This window comes from Suncus etruscus, chromosome 7 (genome assembly GCF_024139225.1).
Source record: "Suncus etruscus isolate mSunEtr1 chromosome 7, mSunEtr1.pri.cur, whole genome shotgun sequence".
Taxonomy (NCBI): Eukaryota; Metazoa; Chordata; class Mammalia; order Eulipotyphla; family Soricidae; genus Suncus; species Suncus etruscus.
The window spans coordinates 97,156,571-97,178,977 of NC_064854.1; the positions used below are offsets into that span (position 1 = coordinate 97,156,571).

General features: G+C 50.8%; 1 protein-coding gene across 3 annotated transcripts in view; it reads right to left on the reverse strand.

Annotated features, from left to right (window-relative positions):
* Positions 1–11,531: 11,531 nt before the first annotated feature.
* The window catches only part of TOM1L2 (target of myb1 like 2 membrane trafficking protein), a 178,010-nt gene continuing 167,134 nt past the window's right edge, over positions 11,532–22,407 (reverse strand). For 2 of the 3 annotated variants that reach the window (XM_049776874.1, XM_049776873.1), the window contains 3 exons: positions 19,037–19,096; positions 16,515–16,551; positions 11,532–15,446 (listed from right to left, as the gene is read on the reverse strand). In XM_049776874.1, coding sequence (XP_049632831.1) covers positions 15,289–15,446; positions 16,515–16,551; positions 19,037–19,096 — 255 coding nt within the window. In that variant the 3' untranslated portion in view covers positions 11,532–15,288. The remainder of the gene's footprint in view (positions 15,447–16,514; positions 16,552–19,036; positions 19,097–22,407) is intronic. The other variant, XM_049776875.1, reaches the window with a different exon arrangement.

The following is a 22,407-nucleotide window of genomic DNA, read 5'->3' on the forward strand; positions in this document are numbered from 1 at the left end:
GTGGTGGTGGTGGAATGTTCTTCCTGATGGTGGTCTGGATTTCCGTGGTGGGGCCTGCTGGTATGGAATGGCTGTAGGCGGGGTGGTGCTGTCCAGACTTGGTCCAGATTCTTAATGCGGTGCCTATGCCCAGATCTCAGTGTCTGCTCCATCCATTCCCCTTGCCCACTCTACTCTGCCCTGCGAGGGGACCAGTGTAAAGGGGTTTGGAAGGGATCTGGTGGTGTCATCGGTGCTGCTTCTCCGGGGGGCCATTTGGGCCCTCACTGACCTTGGCAAGTGCTCCTCTGGCGAGTGAGCACTGGGGCCACCCCATTCCTGTGCGGCACTGGCTCCCATGCTGGCCCAGTAAATGCAGCACACCCGGCAGCTCTCAGGGGTTACTCCTGCCTGGCTCTTCTATGCTCAGAAATCGCTCCCGGCAGGCTCGGGGACCATATGGGATGCCGGGATTTGAACCACCGTCTTGCATCCAACGCAGACATCCTACCTCCATGCTATCTCTCAGGCCCCAGTGATTCTTTCTTTGTGTGTTTTTGGGTCACACCCGGCAGTTCCTCCTGGCTCTAAGCTCAAAAATCGCTCCTGGCAGGCTCAGGGACCATATAGGATGCTGGGATTCGAACCACTGTCCTTCTGCATGCAAGGCAAACACCTAACCTTCATGCTCTCTCTCCGGCCCTCAGTTGTTCATTTTATGCTGCCTCCTATGCAGGGAACTTTCCCTACCTTTTTGGATATGGGAAGACCACCCCTAGCCAACCTCAGGGGTTACTCCTGGCTCGGTTCTCAGGAATCACTCCTGGGGGTGCTCAGGGGACCATATGGAATGCCCCCCCCCCCAGCTGTGTGCAAGGCAAGTGCCTGTCGCTGCACTCTCTCTCTCAGGTCCTAAGGCTCTTCCTTCTTGGTCCGTTTCTCCTGCACCAAACAAGGATGTTTAGGAATGAGTTCAGACAAGCCTCACTTTCTATACTTAGCTCTCTAGAGCAAGACAGATCTAATCCAAAAAGCTGTCCTTAGACCTGCTGTGTGGCCTCGGGCCAATTTCATAAAGGTCTGAGCTGGGACTTGCTCCCCTTAGACTTCCTGGATCTGCAGCTAAAGCGGAAAGCTTCAAGCTTCACAAGAGATTGGCTTCTTGAGAAGTGGCTGAGCGAGGACTAGACTGAGATGTCTTGTCCTCTCTTGAGCCGGTTTCATTCCAGATGCATTTGTGGTTTCAGCAGAAGGATTTGGGAGCAGCAGGCCCAGTTCAGACTTTGAAGGAGGGCTGTCCTCAGTACCACAGAGGAAGAAGACCCAGAAAGTTCTCAGTGTTCACCACCCAAGGCCACAACAGCCACAGATAGCAGCAGCATTGATTCGGGGCTGTCTGACTCCATTTCTGGCGCTTGTCGCCAGGAGCAACTAGGATGTGGGGTGTGAGGAAGGGGCCAACTGTGCTTTAGATCTGAGCTAGGTAATCCTGGACTGACAGGCTGGGTCTGGGTCACTGAAACAGCTCGGGAGAGGATTGGAGACCAAACAATGTATACTGTGACTTAGGGACAGAGCTAGATGGCAAAGGAATGCTTCCAGTGAGGTGGGTTGAAATAAATCAGATGTGGGTAAGATGCTTGCCTTCCCTACAGCCAACCCAGGTTTAATCCCTAGCATCCCAGCACCACTAGAAATGATTCCTGAACCAGGAGTAAACCCTTGAGCACCACTGAGTGTGGTCCAGAAATTCAAAGAAGAAATAAACCAGATGTAACTTTTAGGTATCTGAAAGCCAAAGACAGTGAACTCCCTATCACTGAGGTATGCAATAAGGGCCCCCTTGGTAGAGGACAGTCAAGACTTCAGGTAGAGGACAGTCAAGGAGACTTCAGCAAGCTAGGGGCTCCCTGAAGCCAGCCTGAAGTTTGCCTTGCTCAGATTCCAGGTATAGCCTGTCAGAACATGTCCTCTGAGGGAGTAAAACTAGTGCTATACTTTAGATGGGGGGGGGGGGGTTTGCTAGGGCTAAGGAGATCTAAGTCCTTCAGACTCAGCCTGACATAGCTCTACTACACTCCCAGTAGTGGCTGCTGTGAAAAATCATCCAGAAAATGACAGGAGGGTCTCCAGACCACAATACCTCTCCAAATGGGACCACTCCAGGGTACAGCCATGTACTGGCCCATTCTCACAATTTTTTTTTTTTTTTTTTTTTTTTTTTTTTTTTTGTGGTTTTTGGGTCACACCCGGCAGTGCTCAGGGTTACTCCTGGCTCCATGCTCAGAAATTGCTCCTGGCAGGCACGGGGGACCATATGGGACGCTGGGATTCGAACCGATGACCTCTTGCATGAAAGGCAAACGCCTTACCTCCATGCTATCTCTCCAGCCCCCATTCTCACAATTTTTAAAAATTTGTTTTGAAGCCACACGTAGCAGCTCTCAGGGATTATTCCTGGATCTGAATTCAGAGACACTTTTGGCAGGCTCGGGGGACCATATGGGATATCAGGGATCGAACCTGGGTTGGCCACGTGCAAGGCAAACAACCTACCTATTGTGCTATTACTCTGGCTAAACTGTCTCACAAATTTTTCTGTAGTAACACAGAAATGCAGATTCTCCTCTGCTTCCCTTCACCCTGTCCCATCCCACCTGACCCACTGGTGGGAATAGGAATCCAGGAGAGGGGCCGGAGAGATAGCATGGAGGTAGGGTGTTTGCCTTTCATGCAGAAGGACAGTGGTTCAAATCCCGGCATCCCATATGGTCCCTGAGCCTGCCAGGAGTGATTTCTGAGCATGGAGCCAGGAGTAACCCCTGAGCGCTGCTGGGTGTGACCCAAAAAACAAAAACCAAAAAAAAAAAAGGAATCCAGGAGACCTTGGGAATCTAGTGACGCCCATGAAAATTATAACAGTTTTTCCCAGCAAGAACTGGTACTGAGTGAAGCCTAAAGAACACTTTCCTTGTCAGGAAACTGACCTGAATTCCTGCTTCCTGTGTAGCCTGCAGCCTCTTACTGCCCCTTTCTCAGAAGGTTTTGCTCATCGGTCTGCTAATCATATTGTGGAGGCAGCACTGGCACCGTGAGGTCCTCTGAGACCTCTTGGTTCTTGAAAGTTTATGACACATTCAGTTAGAGCATAGCTGGGGATAGGGATGTAGGAAAGATGTAAGAAAGTCCATGTTTTTCATGCATGAGGCCTTGAGTTTGATCCCTGGCACCGAAGAAAGAGACAGTGAGATAGCTTTGAGTGGTCCTGCTTGGTTGGCTAAGTATCCCAGGGAGTGATCCTGAGTCCCCTGAACAGGACTTGAGAGGCAAAAATTATGGTGCACATGCACCTCATGAAAGAGGGCAGTATTGGGGCTGGAGTGATAACACAGCGTTTTGCCTTGCACGTGGCAACCTGGGACGGACCGAAGTTTGATCCCTGGCATCCTATATGTTCCCCTGAGCCTGCCGGGAGCGATTTCTGAGTGAAGAGCCAGGAGTAATCTCTGATCACCACCAGGTGTGGTCCAAAACCCAAAAAGAAAAAAAAAAAAAACAATGAAGGTAATGTTAGTTGAAAGAGAAGCACCTCCCATGAGGTCAGGGATATGGTGAAACTTTGACCACAGAAGACAACACCCCTCGGCAGTAGAGGATGGGCATGTTGTAAAGGCACCTGTTTCTCAGTAGCCCTCTTCTCCTGAGACTTCCATGGAGTCTGGCGCCTGAGTGATAGTACAGTGATGAGGGCATTCGCCTTGCATGGGGCAGATCTGGGTTAGATCCGGGCATCCCATACGACAACCGCCTTTCCCAACCCCTGAGCACCTGAGGACTCCCCCCAAAACAAACCAGATCTGTAGGACCCCGCTCCCACAATCAGCCTCTCGGACCTTTCTGGACTGGGGAGAATATGTGCTAGGGTCTGGGGGACACCGGGCGTGGTGTCCTCGCTGGGCACAGCGATGGCCCGTGTTAAGCCTAACAGTGCGGCAGCAAGGAGCGAGCGGGGCGTGGAGCGAGGCCTCGGCTCGACAGGTCGGGCCTGGGCCGGGGAGCTGGAGGGCTCGCGCAGGACGTCGGCGCCGCTGCCCCTTCCGCGGGAGCGAGCCGAGAGAGGCGAGGCCGGGCAGCACGGTCCCGGGAGAGTGGGGCGCCGGGCCAAGCAGACCCCGCCCCGCGGGCCTCGAGCAGCGAATGGGTGCCCGGGCCCGCGTGGGGTGACTCGGCGTCAGCGCTCAGCGCCGGGAGCCGGGCCCGGGGTCACATGGGCGCCCTGCCGGTTGGACCGGGGCGGGGCGGGGGCCGCGGGGCGGGCTGGCAGGGCCGGGTGTGGGCCCCGAGGCCAGCCGGGCTGGCTCTTCGGCCAGGCCCCGGGGCCACACACCTGGCCGGGACCGGGGCCAGGTGTGCGTCCGGGCACCGAGGGCGGGGCGACCGGGACGGCCCGCCTCCGCCCCGCGCCTCCCACCTGGCTTCCAGCGCCCTCCCGGGCACCCTGAGCGCCCTGCGCGGCTCCCGCCCGACCCCGGGGTGCCGGCTGGGAGCTCGACGTTCCCCTGCCGCGCTCGCTCCCTGGACGGGCGCCTTCCACGGCTTCCCACCGGTTTCGGCAGGTGTCTAGCGGGGGCCGGTCGGGCTCTCCCTGGGCCGCTTCTCCTGCTGAGCCGTGGGTGAAGGGGCTGGGATACCCTGGGCTCAGTGGGTGGAGAGGGTGCACTTGCCAGGAAGGCTGGGTCTGGGCTTCCCTGGCCATTGAGCACCCTCTCCATTCCTGGAACACCCCTGCTGGCCCCGTCACGCGCTCATTTCCTCAGTCACTGAGATGGGCCCTGCCCAACATAGGGCCAAGCAAGCAGCCAAAAGGTGGAAGCTCCTAATCCACCCTCACCCCTACAATCACCCTTTCCCCTCCCTTTCTTCGTCTGTACCTACTGGAACCAGACGGTGTTTGACACGAGTGTTTCTAGTCCTGGATAGGCCTGTGTTCTCATTCCAGGTTGGCCTCTGCTGTGCCTGTGCCAGGCAAGTTGTTCTTAGCCCTCTCTGAGCCTCTATGGGTCAGCTTTGCCCAGGGAGGCTCAGGCACAATAGGCACCTCCAGGGGCACATGACTCTCTCAAAAAACCCTCCACAAGAGCCAAATGAACTCCAAAGATGATAATGGTGGTGGTGGGGAGTTGTTGGGGGAATATGTCCTCTGAGTGATGTTATTCATGGAAAAACCAGGTATAACTAAAAGGTACTGGGCTGGAGCTATAGTACAGTGGGTAGGGCATTTGCCTTACATATCTCCTATCTGTGTTCAATCCCCAGCACCCATACGGTTCCCTGAACCTTCCAGGAGTGATCTCTAAGTGCAAAGCCAGGAGTAAGCCCTGTGCATGAAGGGCCTGGGCACCACTGGGTGTGCTCCAACTCTCAACCCCTATGAGACAACAGGGGGGGGGGACACAGAGAAATAGTAGTGATCAAGGCATCAGCCTTAAATATCTTCAACCCTAATTTTATCTCCAGCACTACAAGATGGTCTCCTAGTACTCCTAGTCATTAATAGGCACCACAGGGTGTGGCCCTATACCCCACCCACAAAACATGACTAGGGATCAAGACTGGGCTCAAAAAAATTGGGTGTCTGTTTATCCAGGCTGTGAGCTCCTCATCACACCATCAGTCCCAATCCACTTTCTTGGAAATAATCCAAAGACCAGTAAGCACTGGGTTTGCCCCCACAACCGCAGTTGACAAATCAGGGTAATAAGGACCAGACAAGGGTATAGGGCTTGATTAGAGACCTACAGTGAAGTTTACAGATCCCAGAAGGGTGCTCTGGGTGGGTATGGGGTAGAGAAGGAAATGGCATCATAGGAAGGGTCCACTCAGATCTCTTGTACTGTGAGAAGCGGTGTTGGCACTAGGAAATGGGGTCCTGAGGCCTGCCCAGTAGAAACTGGCAGGGGCACTTCTGAAATAAACTGCGTTTCTGGGGGACTCATGCTCACTCATGGATTCTGTCCCACCCCCTCCCCCCCTTGCAGCTTCCTTTAGTGCCAGACGGAACTCAACTCTTGGGAAGAGTTGAGTTGGAGTAGACTCTCCTCAGGCATCTTTTTTTTTTTTTTTTTTTTGGTTTTTGGGCCACACCCGGCGGTGCTCAGGGGTTACTCCTGGCTGTCTGCTCAGAAATAGCTCCTGGCAGGCACGGGGGACCATATGGAACACCGGGATTAGAACCAACCACCTTTGGTCCTGGATCAGCTGCTAGCAAGGCAAACGCTGCTGTGCTATCTCTCCGGGCCCTCTCCTCAGGCATCTTTGTGAAATGAAAAGCATGAGCCCTGACAGGAGCCACAGTGCTCCTGCAATCCCCTTCCTGTCCCTGAGCAAGGAAGCTGCAGCTAGGAGGTCCCTCCTTTTGGGAGTTCTGATGACATGGGCAACTAAGCTGAGGGAGCCTGGAGCACACAGGGTTTCCACCCAGGTCACTCACAGGCATGACACTCCATCTACAGTTTGTGTCTACCTGACTCCATTCTCTCTCCATTAATGGTCTGTTTCTTCCAGGTGTGCTCTTGGAACTTGTGCTGGAGCTTTTGGGAGGGAAGTCCTTGCTCTGCTAGCAGAATGACAACCTGGAGAGTCAGGCTCCATGGCCAAAGCTGAACCCCCAGAGGAAGGAATGGAGAGAAGCTACTTCCCCACCCAAACCCTAAGCACTTATATCCAGCCAGGCCCAAAAATAAATTGCCTGAACTCCTTGGAAGAAAAATAATGAAAGGGCTGGAGCACATGCTTTGCCCATGGGTGGCCTGGATTTGGTCCCTGATATCAAAGGTTCCCTGAAGAGACCCCTGAATACTGTGTCAGGTGTAAACCCATAGCAACCACTAGGCCCATAACAAAAGTTTCAACTTGCCCTCCAGCATTTCTAACATCTCCAGAAAATTCCATCTTTAGAAACATATTAATGTCCTGGGGAAATGGGTCTTCGCCAGTGCTCATCAGTGATCTTGAGGTTCCCTACTAACAAACTGGTGGGTTGAGTCTGTTTTCGTGGCTTCTCTTCTCTGTCCCTGTGGCTGAGCACTACAACAGCACTATGCAAGATTTGCATACTCTGGACATAGTTGTCCCTCACAAATCCACCCTGCCCTGCAACTCTTGAAGAGGGCTCCATAGTTTCCTGGCTACAGAGTGTCCTTGATTCTGGGAACTGAACCAGAAAGTGAGCTCCCTAAAGGTGGGACTTAAGCCTTCCCTTCAGGCACTCAGAAAGAAGTCTGGTTGCTTTCTGGGAGCCAGAAGGCTCTCAGGAACATTGGCTGAAAGCGCCTGCACACTGGGAGTCCTGGGCAATGCCACAGTGGTGTTTTAGGGCCAACCCACTCCCATAGGGCAGGGTCTCTTTTGGTGCAGTGCCTGGCCCAGGGCAAAAGCATGCTAAGGACTTTGCACCATGATGTCTATTCTCAGTGACCAGCGTCCCCATGTACATAGACCTGCTCACATTCTCCCATGGCTCAGGGGCCTCTATTTCACTGGCCAGACCTCACAGAGGTTCCTAGTGCACAGAAGGGTAATGAGTCAAACAAGGAGAGTGGGGTGTTGTGCCCCCTTGACCTGGGCTGGTCACTTCCTGTGTGACCTGTGGTCACATTTCTGTCAACAAGTAGAGAAACCCTTGCTGAGCTACCCTCCCAGAGGGCTGTTGTGGTGGGTGCAGCTTTACCTGCCTATAGAGGCAACCTTCTTGCCCACTTTTTGGCATTCAGGCTGGGAATCCTGACAGGATGGTGAGTGCTTATTCTGCCACTGTGCCTTAAGGAGGCAAGAGTGCAGCTCTTCTCAGACCTCAGCTGCATGGAGTGGTTGAGCAGTTGTCCCTGCATTTATTACAGCTATGCCTGATGAGTCTTTCCATTTGAGATCTATTTTCAAACTATTAGGGCTGGGGGGTAGTAAAGGGGTTAAAGGAATGCCCAGTCTTTCAGAATTACAGGCAACAAATTACAGTCACCAAATTCAGAATTATAGGCATCTCAAGAGGCCCTGTGGCTTTGGACCTACTTCTGGGAGGTCCAAACCTTGCACTGAGTTCTCAAATGTCACTTCTAAGGACAGGAAGCAGATAGGAGAGAGGCCTCTTTCAAAGGGAGAGAGGGTTGGAAAGGTGTGTTATTGAACAGTTGGACTTCCTTTTGAAAGTAATGAGAATGTTCTAAAATTGAGGTGGTGTGTGTGTGTGTGTGTGTGAGAGAGAGAGAGGGAGAGAGAGGGAGAGAGAAAAAGAGGGAGAGAGAGAGAGAGAGAGAGAGAAAGAGAGAGAGAGAGAAAAGAGAGAGGTTCAATCCCAGCAATATATGGGCTTCCAAGCAGGAATAAATCCTGAGAATGTAATTGAGGGGTCGACCCTGAGTGCCACCAGGTATGGCACCAAAAAAATGTTCCAAGGCCAGAGTGATAGTATGGCAGGTAGAGAACTTGATGTGGCCAACCCAGGTTCAATTCTTGACATTCCATATGGTCCCCTGAGCCCCATTAGGTGTTATCCCTCAGTGTAGACCCAGGAGTAAGACCTGAGCACTGTCAAGTGTGTCTCCCCAAAGCCAAACAAGTTCTAAAATTGGCTGTGGTTATGGGTATGCAATTCTGGGAATACACTAAAACTACTTAATTGTATACTTAAAATCTAGGATGGGTAACTTTGTTTCTGCCAAGGGCCATTTGGATATTTATAACCTCATTCATGGCCATACAGCACAAGCAGACAGACTGTGGGCAGTGGAGAAGCATCACTTCTGTCTCATCATGGACCAGGGCCAAACCGCAGGATTTCTTAGGCCTTAGATTGCTAGTGGGCTGAATAGTCCCAGTCCTGCCATTTAGTCTGTGATAAATAGAATAACTGGACAAGGAAGTATAATGTAGTAAAAGGGGCTTCTTCGATCAACTTTGACTTTAGAGTATAGGAAGAACAGATAAGAAAGCAGGGGTGGCGAACACTCGGCTCCCGGCCAAAATGAACGTGGCTCTTTGCCTCTTATCATTTTGTATACTGTGGCTCTTTGCCAAGTTTGGATTTTGTTCTGCTGCTTCTGAGGAGGGACCTCTGAGGAGAGATCTCCGAGCACGTAGTCCCCCCCAGGCTGTGTCATCCCGTCTCCCATCCTCAGAAACAATTGCACGGGCCAGCGAGCAGGGGACCTGTGTGTCACATGTTGTGTCACATCTGGCCGTTAGTTCTTAGTGTGGAGGACGCAGCACACTCTCACCATCACTGCAGGATTTTGACCCTCACTCAAAATGGCAAAATTCAATATGTGTTTAATAGATTATTGTTAAAATGATATGCTTTTGTGTGAGTGTTTGTCTGTTTTGGCAGGTCACTGTATGGTGTGGCTCTCTGACTCTCACAGTTTAAAATTTTGGCTCTTTGTGTCGAACTTGTTCGCCACCCCTGTAAGAAAGAAATCAGGGGGAAAAGAAGAAGAGAAAGGAAAATAATGGCAAATGGGTCAGAGGCCTCAGTTATACCTTTGATGTTGGAGAATGTGTAGCTATACATCCCAAACAGAATCAACAGCACTGAAAAACATGAGATCTAAACTACAGCCATTGGATATGAAAGGTACTTGTCAAGATGGCAAGTGGAGCAGGTGGCAGAGGGAGCAGGGGAACCACGGGAGAGGGAAGTTGACACCAGTGGTGGGATTGGTACTGAAATATCGTATGCCTAAAATCCAACTTTTTCAATGACTTTATAAATCACAGTTTTTTGGGTTTTTTGTTTGTTTGTTTTGGTTTTTGGGCTACACCCGGCGGTGCTCAGGGGTTACTACTGGCCATCTGGTCAGAAATAGCTCCTGGCAGGCACAGAGGACCATATGGGACGCGGGAATTTGAACCAATCACCTTAGGTCCTGGATCAGCTGCTTGCAAGGCAAATGCCGCTGTGCTATCTCTCCGGCCCCTACATCACAGTTTTTTAATAAAAAAATTAACATTTAAGGAGCCAGAGTGGTGGCACAGCGGTAGGGCATTTGCCTTGCACGTGCTAACCTAGTACGGACAGCGGTTCGATCCCCCTGCATCCTATATGGTCCCCCAAACCAGGAACAATTTTTGGGTACATAGCCAGGAGTAACCCTGAGTGTCACAGGGTGTGGCCCAAAAAAACAACAAAATAATTTTTTTAACATTTAAATGATGGGGCCGGAGAGATAGCACAGCGGTAAGGTGTTCACCTTGAATGCAGGACAGTGTTTAGAAATCCCAGTATCCGGGGGCCGGAGAGATAGCATGGAGGTAAGGCGTTTGCCTTTCATGCAGGAGGTCATCAGTTCGAATCCCGGCGCCCCATATGGTCCTCTGTGCCTGCCAGGAGCAATTTCTGAGCGTGGAGCCAGAAATAACCCCTGAGCACTGCCGGGTGTGACCCAAAAACCACCAAAAAAAAAAAAAAAAAAAAAAAAAAGAAATCCCAGCATCCCATATGGTCCCCACACACACACACCCCGAGCCTGCAGGGGGCGATTTCTGAGCATAGGGCCAGGAGTAGCCTCTGAGTGATGCCAGGTGTGACCAAAAACAAAAACAAAACAAAACAAAACAAAACCCCATTTAAATGATGAAGTATGCACTGAATTTTGTTATCAAAAAAAGGTAGGTTGGAATAGCAGTTCTCTATTTTATTTACTTTGTGTTTATTTTGGGTCACACGGCAGCACTCAGGGATTTCTCCCAGCTCTGTGCTCAGAAATTGCTCCTGGCACGCTCAGGGGACCATATGGGATGCTGGAATTTAAGTCCAGGTCTGTCCCGGGTTGGCCACATGCAAGGCAAACTCCCTACAACTGCATCCAGAGACTCCACACCAATGGACATTCAGGGGTCTCCTGAGTCTCTACTGGGTTGACACCTCACCAAGGTTGTGTAACTAAATACGGGTGTCACAACAACGCGTTTTAAGGGTCAGGATTGATAGTACAGTGGTTAGGGTACTTGCTTGCACACAGCTGGCACAGGCTTAATCCCTGGCACTCGATATGGTTTCTCTGAGCACTGCCAAGAGTAATTCCTGAGCACAGAGCCAAGAGTAACCTCTGAGCATCGCTGGATATGACCCACAAAAAAAAAATGTATTTTAAGATACACTTATGATTAATTCTAGTAAATGCTTGATTTGCATATCTAGTATATATTCCTGAAATCAACTCAAATTTTCTTAGGCAAAAAGGATGAAAAGTTGAAAAAGCAGAAGGGACCCTGCTCAAGCACTGAGGCAGGTGTGGGTAGGCTTAGTGCTGAAGTCAACAGTGTCCAGAGTACTGTGAATGAGGGTGGCCAGGTAGGGACGTTATAGGAAGTTTCCTCAGTCCAGACTTCCCTGGTTAGACAAGGATCTATCGCTTAGGAAGCCTGGCATGGGAGATGTGAATAAGGCTCCCCAGAATGTTCTTCTGTAGTGCCCCCAATGCAGCTTCAAGCACACGGATGGCAGTCTGGCAGGCTCTTCACACAGGGACATCCGTGACACACAGAGTACACAGGAGTGGTTGGGTTGCGTGTTTATTTGTCATGGAGCATTTTACATGCAAGAACCCACACTAGTGAGCTGGTATCTGGACAGAGAGCCAGTGGGTGGGTGACCAAGGGCACTGACCCTCCCCAGAACCAGTCGACTCTGCTCACATAACTGCACAACAGTGACAGACACCAGACTTCTGCGACAACCGGACAACAAACGCAACACATCCTCTTCTCCACAGCCCCCAACAATCCTGAGAATGCTTACAAATTAAGTGCAAACTTTCAGAAATAAATATCGCACCCTCCTTTCTCCAGAGGAGCTTGGAGGATCTATACAGAGAAGCAGTGTGACAGAGGGCAGAGCTGACTGCTTCTGCAGGGGTGGGCGGAGTCTGGGGGCTGCGGGGGTCCTGGCTTGGAGCCCCCTCCCCCAAAGGGAGGGCTGGAGACCACTAGAAGAAATTGTTACCACAGGAGCCTTTCCTGGGCACCACACACTTGGATATGGCGCTGATGTGGCTGTTCTCCAGGCAGGAGAATGTGGGGAGAGGGGGACAGCAGCGAAGAACCCAAACGCCCTAAGAACAGACAGGAGAGGTCATGGGGCATTTTAGGGTGGTCTGTCCCAGCCAGCCCACAGTCCCCTTGAACCTACAAGGGCCTGGACTGAACTTAGGAAGGGTGTGTAAATGTGGAGGTGGTGGTGCAAAGGAAGATGGGCAGGAATGTGGGTGGTTGTGCAGGGCAGCCATCTGCTGAAGGCAGTGGGTGCCTACAGCCACCCAGACAGAGACTTTGCCACCCTCGCCTGGTGTTGAGTGACAGTGCCAGCCTCCTGCCTCTTAGCCCCTACCTCTAGACCCTCAGGAGAGGAAAGAAAGGAAGCAGTTTGGTTGATCACACTGAGAGATCTGACAGACAGGAGACAGGACAAACAACAGACAAATCTTTTTTTCCCACTGGCCCTAGGTCAGCAAGGAGTCCATTCTGTTCTGAGACCTGTATCCCATGCAAGCTGAGGGATGTGGTCCTCTCAGCTGGTCTGCTCAGTCCCGGGGGAGGGGGATGCCACAAACAGGCTCCAAGGCAGCCAGAGGAGGCTGGCCCAAAGAGCACAATGCCAGTCCCTGCTGTCCACTGCCCACAGTGAGCACAAGAGGGGTCCAGTTACAAACCTGTGCACAATGAACACAGAAAAGGTTAAAATCTCAAGAAAATATTTTGACAAAATAAATATTTTTAACCTATAATCAGGTATAATTAGTGCTTATAAGGAATCCCAGCAATAATTTAGTGTAATTAAGTATATACTGTATCTGTGATTTCTAACACTTGTGGAGAGTTGGGGGCTCAGAGGGTTGCACTCTCCTGGGGGATGGTTTGGGCCTATTTTCTAACCAGGCAGTATGGGCCGTGGTCCCCATTGGGTATGGGGAGCCAGAAGCTACATGGCCCAGGACAGGCCATTCAGAAAGAAGTGTACAGAGTCTCCCCAAGGGCCCCTGGCCTGTACCTGCTTCCTGTGCAAATCTCAAGGGTCACCTCAGCCCTGATTGGGGCAAGATATCTGAGCGGAAAGTACTTGAAAACCATTGCAGGGGTGGGCCAATGCCAGGAAGGCAGGTGACACTTCTCTGTGTGGGCCAATGGCTTCCTGCCAGACCCCAGAGTCCACTACACTTGCTGTCTAGGGCATCTTGGCCTTTCTGAACCATGTCTGATAGCAGCTGGAGTGGGCACAGGGCAGCTCTGGGCTCAGAGCTGGAGGTCAGTGACTAGGGTCTCCCTGGGCAGCTGCAGGTCTTATCTCCCCTCACTACCAATAGGATCCTCCTCTCCCCATCAGGCCCTTCAGGCTGCTGGTCTTGTTTTCCCCCTTTGCAAGATAAGGATGCAGGCCTGGCGACCAGATGTCCACCACAGCTAGTCTGACTTTGGTGGGCTGGGAAAGGCAGGGCCTGGGCACTTAGAGAAGTCTTTTAGACAGGCTACAGGGCTGGCATACCATCTGGAGTTTCTGGGTACAGCTGAGTCAATCTAGCCTCTCTCCATACTCTCATCAAGCCAGCTAACCTCAGGAGTGTTAATATTCAGGCTGACCTGAAGGGAGCTCTGTTCTGTGGAAAAAAAGAAAGGCATGGTCTGACCAAGGATTTTGGGGGTGTGGAGCAGAGGCTGCCAGAGGGCACTAGGCTACCCTTCCTTCAAAAAGGGGATTGGGATGTCTTTTGAGGACCTGAAGTGTGACATGTCCATTTGGTCCTAACAGACAGTCATACAGCCACTCCCCTAGCAGGAGCTGTGGCCATGCCATATGTACACAAGGCTCGGAGTAAGCAGCAACTGCTCAACAACAAGTCTGTTCCTGTGGTGGCATCATCCTGGACTCCGGTCTTAGCTCTCCATGCTTCCAGAGCTCCTTGCACAGTTAAGCCTGAGCAAGGCTCATCTTTCTGCCTGGCTGCTCTGGAGATGACGGCTGCAGCTTCAAGGTCACCCCCCAGGACATGAAGTAGCCTAACCCAGTGGTGCCCCAGACAAGTGCCTACTGGGCCTGGACTCTGAGGATGAGTGTTTGAGGCTGCCCACTGTGGTTCCATGCTGACACTTCTGGGGAGGGGCAGACAAGTTGGGTATGGGAGACTACAGCTGTTGCACAAGGTGCTCCTGGACAGGAGTCACCCCAATACCAAGGGGCACAGAAATTCCCAGTCCCTACTGCTTAGTCCAGACTTTTCTTGGAGAGAAACTGCAGACAGTGGTGTGGGAGAGTCTTGAGAGAGGTGAAGCTGTGAGCACACCTTGGGGAGAAGGCTGAGGGCCCTGCAAATCAGGACAGGGCCTCTGTGTTGTTCTGGCTTCTCTCTGTCACTTGAATCACCAACCAGCATCCTTCTAAGCCTGGAAGGAGAGGTCCAGAGGCTGCCTCAGGCCAGGCCAAAGCCCCAAGTACAGCATGCACAGACCCACAAAGCTTTCTCAAACAAACCAAGCGAGTCCTCCGATGCAGCCCTCCATAGGCCAGACTGTTAAGTTTGTTTCACGAGAGCATCATCTCTGTAGGACCTAACAGCGTGCCATGCAGCAATGGCAATGGGCTGCCCTCCCAACTGCCCTTGGCTCTCTTCCCATACCAGGAGGCATCAGGGTCATAAAGGCCCGTGAGCCCACTTGGGACTGGGCTATCAATTGAGTGATGGGGAAATCAAGATGAGAGACCTGACAAATGGCCACCCCCAGATCCTTCTAAAGTGCTGAGCACACCAAGTGCCATAAGGTAACATGCGTCAGGGAGCAGCTGTCAAGGGAGACCAGCCTACAGGTGAAGACAAGCACTTTCTGGAACAGAGGGGTTGGATGTTGGCCAGCGCCAATGGAACCACTGAGTTAGGAGTGGCAGGGACAAGTGGAGAAGGGACCAGACCTGACCTCTTCTCTCTGAGCAGAGAGCCAGTCCAGGTGTCTGCTTCGGACACAGTCACCAGAGGACTGTCCTGCTTGAGGCTAGCCCCACTACTCACTTTTCTCCAGAGGAAATGTGGGCAGAGGTGGCCCTGGAGTGGGAGCAGCAGGCTGGGTAGGGCCTCTGGATGCAGTCCTACCCACGGAGTGAGGAAGTGGCTAAAGCTGGTCCTGACTAGTGGGAGGCTTGGGAGCAAACACAGTGGCATTTCCATGGAGACAGAGCAGCACAGGACCAAGTGGGGCTGGGATGGAAGGAGTGGCTAGTGCCTGGTGTGAACTGGGGGTGACCTGCTATCTGGGGAGCCAAACCACAGCTCACAGAGCGAAGAGGGCATCATCTGACCGCTCTGGCTTCTTCCGGCCAGAAGGGTTAGAAGAGGTGGAAGGCGGGGCTGGGCCCTCAGTAGGTGGGGAGGGGAGGTTGGGAACCATTTCAGCAGCTTTGGCTCTTTCTTCGAGAAATTTATCAAACTCTGTAATACAAAACCAAAACAAGAACAGGATTAGGAGGCAGCTAGTCCCAAACAACCATGCTTTCCTGCTCCCCACAGTGCTCTTCTTTACCTGTGTCCTCTCAGAGGGCACCTAGATACCTGTCCCCACTCATGTCACTCTCCTCTGGTCACTGCCAATGAAGGAGGCAGGAAGCAGCAGGGGAACAGTGAGCCAGAGTCAAGGATGCTTAGGGGTGCTCTGCATCTGGAGACCAGACTCTGTTCCCTCCTTCTCCCACCTCCAGGTGAATGGAGCACTGGGCTCTATGAATAGCAGCAGTGGGTCTCATAGCCTTTCTACAGAGAAGGCTCTGGAAAGAGCAGGGCATTGTTGCTGTACCATGGCTAACCAGTCTTTATTTTGGTCTCTGGGTCACAGCTATTGCTGCTCAGGGCTTACTTCTAGCTCAGTGCTCAGGAGGTCACCCCTGGTAGGGCTTAGGGGACTTTAGAGGATGCTGGGAATCAAACCCAGGTGCCTAGCTCAGCACCAGGCAGAAAGAGCCAGAGGGGTGAATTCCTATTTAAATCTAGCAGGACCAGCCGCCTTTCCCTGTCCCTTCACAATCTAGGTTCTTTGCCTGGATCAGGAATCTGAACAGTGGGTCTAGCAGGAAGAGGAAGTGTGAAGAGAGGTAAATGGAGAGACCAGGGAGGTGGGGCGAAGGGACAGAGGGTGCAGAGGCTGTGACAAGAACTTCCCCACCAACCATTCAGTGGTATCCCCAAAGGTGAAGTAGCAGGATGCTGAGTGACAGTCTCTCTGAACATCCCACTCACTGCAGGCTTGTCTCTTTCCTCCCCTGGATTGAGTATCTGAGGCAGAGAGGCTGGTTGGAGGGCACCCTGGCCTAAGATGGCAAACTAAATCCACGAGTCATCAGGCTTGTACTTTTCCCGTCTGGAGGACTGAGTGTGACTGAGTTAAAGCTCTGGCAAAGGCCTGGCACCACGAGATATTCTAGCAGTAGAAACTCCAAGATGGTCTGGTTGGGTGCCAGCTAGTGAGGTTTAAACAGAAAACAGTGGGGAGGGGCTAGGCCTTACCTTCACTAGTGACCCCCTCTTCCAGATCATCGCCTTTCTGTGGGGGGAGCAGAGAGAGTACATTAGTGCCTCCCTGTGGAGTGCTGTTCCCTAGGAACTCTGCCAGGATACCAAGCAAATCTCTGCACTTCCCCTTTCCCAGTTCTGTGCCACTGAGGCTCTGCTCATCTTATCTGCTTTCTCAAAAGAAAACATAAGAAGAAACAAAACAACGGGCTTCCATCCTCAGGAGTGTCGGATAGGAAAATTAAAAAAAAAGGCAGAGGATTCTGTCCCCAACAAGGACTCTCTCCAAGAAGGCTTTGCCAGGCTCCTCTGGCACTACTCTTAGCGGTCTGGTCCTGGTACATTCACACCAATAGCCACATCATGGGCAAGAGGCCTGAAGGAGAGATCTGGGAAGCCCAGGGCTCAGGGCCTGACACCAATCCATGCTTGGTAGTGGAGGGCTCTGCCCAGCAACACCCTCTTGCGTCCTCTCTGTTATGCTCTGCCACCTTTTTGATGCTGACAAAGCAGGGGCCTTCTCTTGTGGTGCAGCCCTGGAGTTATCAGATTGTATTTGTTTGTATGGGTTGACTTCTGTTTTGAGGCCACACCTGTAAGTGACAGCAGAGACAACAGTCTCTGGAATTCTTTGATGTGTTATTTTATTTTATTTATTTTTTTGCCACACTCAGCAATGATCAGGGGTTACTTCTGGCTCTGTGCTCAGGAATCACATCTGTGCTCAGGAATCACATGCTGGGGGACCATATAGGATGCTGGGAATCAAACCCAGGACAACTGTATGCAAATTCTCTATCTGCTGTACTACTGCTCTAGCCCCTACTTGCTGTCATCAATTAAAGAAAAAATTGGGGATGGGAGAAGTACATCACACAGCACTCAGGATTCACTCCTGGCTCTGTCCCAGGGATCAAATCCGGGCTGAGCATATGTAAGGCAAGCACCCTACCCTGTACTATTCCAAGTTAAAAGAAAAAATTTATAGGGCTCTTCCCAGCTGTGTATGTGGCAGCTTGGGAGTTGCTCCCAGCAATTCTGGGTCTGCTCTGAAGCCTGATGATTTGGAACTCCGGCCTGTGATAGGAGCTGCTCTAGCCTGATGTGACTGGACTACCAGGATCATACTGGGTGACCTTTGAGTTAGCTCCCCAACCTGTGTTTTTGGGGTGGTGGTGATGCAAAAACGGTGGACCCTGCTAGACTGCTGGTTTTGAGGTCTGATCCCAGCCGGGTATTTGCTCCAGGCAGTGCTCAGGGGACTATGTGATCTTGGGGATAGAACTGGAGCTTACCAAACATACAGCATGAGCCTTGTATGGCCTTGGAGCCTAGGATTTTTTTTTTTTTTTGGTGGTTTTTGGGTCACACCCGGCAGTGTTCAGGGGTTATTCCTGGCTTCAGGCTCAGAAATTGCTCCTGGCAGGCATGGGGGACCATATGGGACGCCGGGATTCGAACCGATGACCTCCTGCATGAAAGGCAAACGCCTTACCTCCATGCTATCTCTCTGGCCCCGGATTCTTTTGCTTTTGTTTTTGTGATTATTGGATCTAGGTCCTCATACAAGCAGAATAATTCCTAGGGCTCTTTTATTTATTTATTTTTTTTGGATGTGGGGCCATACCTCGCAGTGCTCATGGTTTATACCTAACTCAGTGCTCAGCGATTACTCCTGATGGGTTCATGGGACCAAATGGGGTGCTGGAGATGGGACTCATGTTGACTATATATAAGGAAAGTGCCCTAGCTGCTGTATCATCTCTCTACTCCCCCCCCAACCAGGTTCTTTTAAATCAAATATACCACAAGATATCAGGAAAGGGAAGATGATGATGTTTTGTTTTTTTTTTTTTTGTGGTTTTTGGGTCACACCCGGCAGTGTTCAGGGGTATTCCTGGCTCCAGGCTCAGAAATTGCTCCTGGCAGGCACAGGGACCATATGGGATGCCGGGATTCAAACCGATGACCTCCTGCATGAAAGGCAAACACCTTACCTCCATGCTATATCTCTCTGGCCCCATGATGATGATGAATTTTAAAAGAAAAAAGAACTGGACTAGTTGTATACATTTCATGTTTAAATGAACAAAAAAATAAAAGAAAAAGAAAAATCACCCCAAACAAAAAAATTCTAAACCTCACAATTCCCTCCCTCCAAAGCAAAAACCCAAACCCAAAGTCTTGCACACACCCCTAAAACTGAAAGTGACAAAAAGCAGGCTCCATGTGCTTTCAAAGCCTGCTAGAGCAGACTTCAATTCTGGCTTCAGGCTGTGGAGGGCTGGGCAGGCTGAGCCCAGAGTTGCCCTCACTTCACCACTGCAGTTGGCTCCATACCCAGATGCGTTGGAAGTAAAGTTAGGTGTGAGGAATTGGTTTCAGGAGCCAAACAGCCTCTCAAACCCTCCTCTAGCACCCACCAGCACAGGCCTGCAGAGACCCCTGGAGGCTTGTCCTTGAAGAACCACTGGCTTGCCACACCCCACACACAAAAGATAAAAGTCAAGTCTCACCAGGTCCGTCCTGAGCCACACCTCAATGTCGTCCATGACAGAGGGCTGAGCAACGGGGATCTATGGAGGCGGCAAGCAGCAGGCCAGGCACCCCACACAGCCAGGCAAGGGGAGACAGAACACCGGAACAAAGTAAATTGTCAAAACAACCCCCAAATGAAACAAAAACACACATAGCAAAAAAACACAATTGGCACAGCAGGTGCAGGTATACAAGGCAGCCACGGGAGGATGACAGGGAGGCAAAGCAATGAGGTGCCAAGTCTAAGAAGCAGGGCTGGTGGGCAGGGAGGGGTTTGGGGAGAGGGGACAGCACACATTCTTGAGGTGGAGAACTTTTTGAGTACATCTGTCAGTCCTCAAACTGTGGGGTCTCTCTCCACACCCAACACTACCACCCATCCCAACCCCACCCCACCCCACCCCACACCTCGCCTCAGCCCCTAGCTGCTCAGCAAGTTCCATGTAATGTGAGGAATGCACTGCTCCTGCAGACAGCTTTCCAAACCCTCAGTTTATGCTAGTTAGAAGAGCATGGCTATTTCTAGAAAAGTTGCCTGAAAGCCTCTAGAGCCCACTTCACCTGTGACTTCACAATCCAGGGTAAAAATACACTTAAAATAAGCAGTAAGACTGTTTGCTAAATCTTGAAAATACCATGACCTGCTGACGGTGGAAGCCAGTGCCCAGAGTGGCTGGGAGAGCAGGCAGTGTGGGGGTGCAGAGTGGGGGTGCAGGTGCTGTGTGAGTAGAATGGGGCAAGTGCTTGGGTTGGCAGCACAGTCAGCCTGGACTCTGCTCACAGAAAGCATTTCAAAACCCGTCTGGGGGACTGGGACAGGACGTTTCTAAGTGAGAGAAGGGCAGCCGCAAGACCTGGGTGTGGCTGGGCTGACAGAATCCAGGCACGTTTCATCAACAAGATCAGGACAAGAGAAGAGGCTTTTGATTACAAAAGGGGATTGCTGGGCTTCAGTCATCTATCTCTTCAGGGGAAAAAAAAATCCCAAAGCAGCTCTGAAGGCAGCCACTTCCGGTAGTCTTCCCAGTTTTCAAAGATGGGCTGGGTTTCAACAAAGAAGTTTGGCTGAAAATTGAAGAGCAGTTGTGGGGAGGGGACTGATTGGGGCCCCAAGCAAAAGAAAATGCAGACTTCACGTCCAAACATGTGTGGCAGTAATTCTGAATAAGGCTTTCAGTATAAGTAGCTGTCAGACACACATGAGAAATAAAGGCAACCTTTAACCCCACACATTACTGAAATGTTAGTTCCCAATCTAGACTACTGAATTGACTTGCCTCCTCACCTGACCTGACTCTGGGAAGGCCCTTCCAGAGATTCACTAACAAGTCTACTATTTTTAGAAAAATGGTCAGCCCTGTATCTAAGTGTGATTTGATTCACTTCAATGTCCCAATCTGGGGTGAGGATAAAATCAAATCAGTAAGAGGATTGCCTTAATGCCTGCCAAATCTAAAAAGGAGAATGATGGCCTTACAAAAAAAGAACAAAGATTTCCTATCACTAGCCTGGATTTGATGGGACAGCCCACTTCTGGAGGTGCGAGTTCAGGGAGAGGGGTTGAAATATGGGAGTAAGGACCCAGCCTACCTAAGTATGCTAAAATGTGGACTAGACTCTCCCAGATCCTGGCATATTCCCTCCATGTATTGGAAGTAGTTTCCAAGCTCTGAGGAAATGAGCACAGAGTTCCTCTCCAGGCTTTGGACATGCCAGCAGGGTCATTCACACACACATTCATCCCAGCTCTAGGCAACCTACCTTGGACTAGGAAGTTTCTGTCATGTGGTGTGTATATTTGTGCATGTACACACACATTTTACTTTTTGGCTATGAGTCACATCTGGCTGTGCTCAGGTCTGATTCCTGAATCACTCCTGGTAACAGTCAGGAGATCATATGCCATGTCGGGGATGGCATGACCAGTAATGGCTACAAGTAAGGCCAAGTAAAATACTATCTTTCTGGACTCGTGCTGTTTTAATTTTTTTTTTTTTTTTTTTTTTTTTTTAGTTTTTTTGGGCCACACCTGGCTGTGCTCAGGGGTTACTCCTGGCTATCTGCTCAGAAATAGCTCCTGGCAGGCACGGGGGACCATATGGGATGCCGGGATTTGAACCAGCCACCTTAGGTCCTGGATCGGCTGCTTGCAAGGCAAACGATGCTGTGCTATCTCTCCGGCCCCAAATTCCATCTCTAAGTTTTTTTTACTTTCTGGGAAGTAAGAATAAGAGATTAAAAAAAAAGAAAAGAAAATAATTAGAGATAGTACAGAAGCTTAGGCACTTAGGCACTTGTTTTACGTAGGCACTGTGCTCAATGACCCATGAGTGTAGAACCAAAAGTAAGTCCTGAGCAAAACCAGGTGTGAACTGCAAACCCAAAAACAAACTAAAACAAATGTTAAAAAGATCTACCAAGGAGTTCAAGGCTCCCGAAATAACACTGGGGTACAGAGGTCCTGATAGAGCGCTAGCCTTCAGGATAGCCTTCATCTTTCTTGTGATGAAGAAATATCAAAAATGATTTCCTTTTCTTCACACAGGCCTACAGAAGCAGGATGGTTGGGTTCTGTGGCAATGTGATGGGGAAAGCACAAAGAAAGCAGTCAGGCACGCAAAGGGCACGCTGCTGATTTTACACTCTCTGGCAGGACGGCTGCCTCAACAGTTCCAGAAACAGGAGATGGCAATTTTCATTATCTTGATAAGTCAGAATGAATGGCCTGGGAGGATGTATAGCATGCTAAGTTCCCAGAGCAGACGTCAGAAAAGTCAGTCACGGCTCCAAAGAAAAACTGTTCCCAATAGCAACAGCTGCTGGGAGCCATGTTGTGTCTTGTTAGACATACCCAGCCTTGGTCCACCAGGAGAGATGGAGATCACATGGACAGAGCTGTCAGTGTGGCAAAGGTTTGAGAAAAGAAATTAGGGGGTCATGAGCCTTAAGCTTTTAGGTTTGCTTCTAAACTTCTGCTACTCAAAAAAAAAAAAAAAAAAGTATGTGTTTTCCCCTACCTCCCACCCTACCTTGGAAAATTTACCTGGAAGGCTAGCATGTTCAGAAAATAAACACCGATGACTGAGAAATGTCCTCTTTTTCCCCACAAACCAAACCAAATCACCATAGAGATGGGTTACAAAGAGCAGTTTTCCTATTTCTGGGAGACATTTTTTTGTTTGTTTGTTTGTTTGTTTTTGGGTCACACCCCATGATGCTCAGGGGTTACTCCTGGCTATATGCTCAGAAATCACTCCTGGCTTGGGGGGACCATATGGGACGCTGGGGATCGAACCGAGGTCTGTCCTGGGTCAGCTGCGTGCAAGGCAAACATCCAACCACTGTGCTA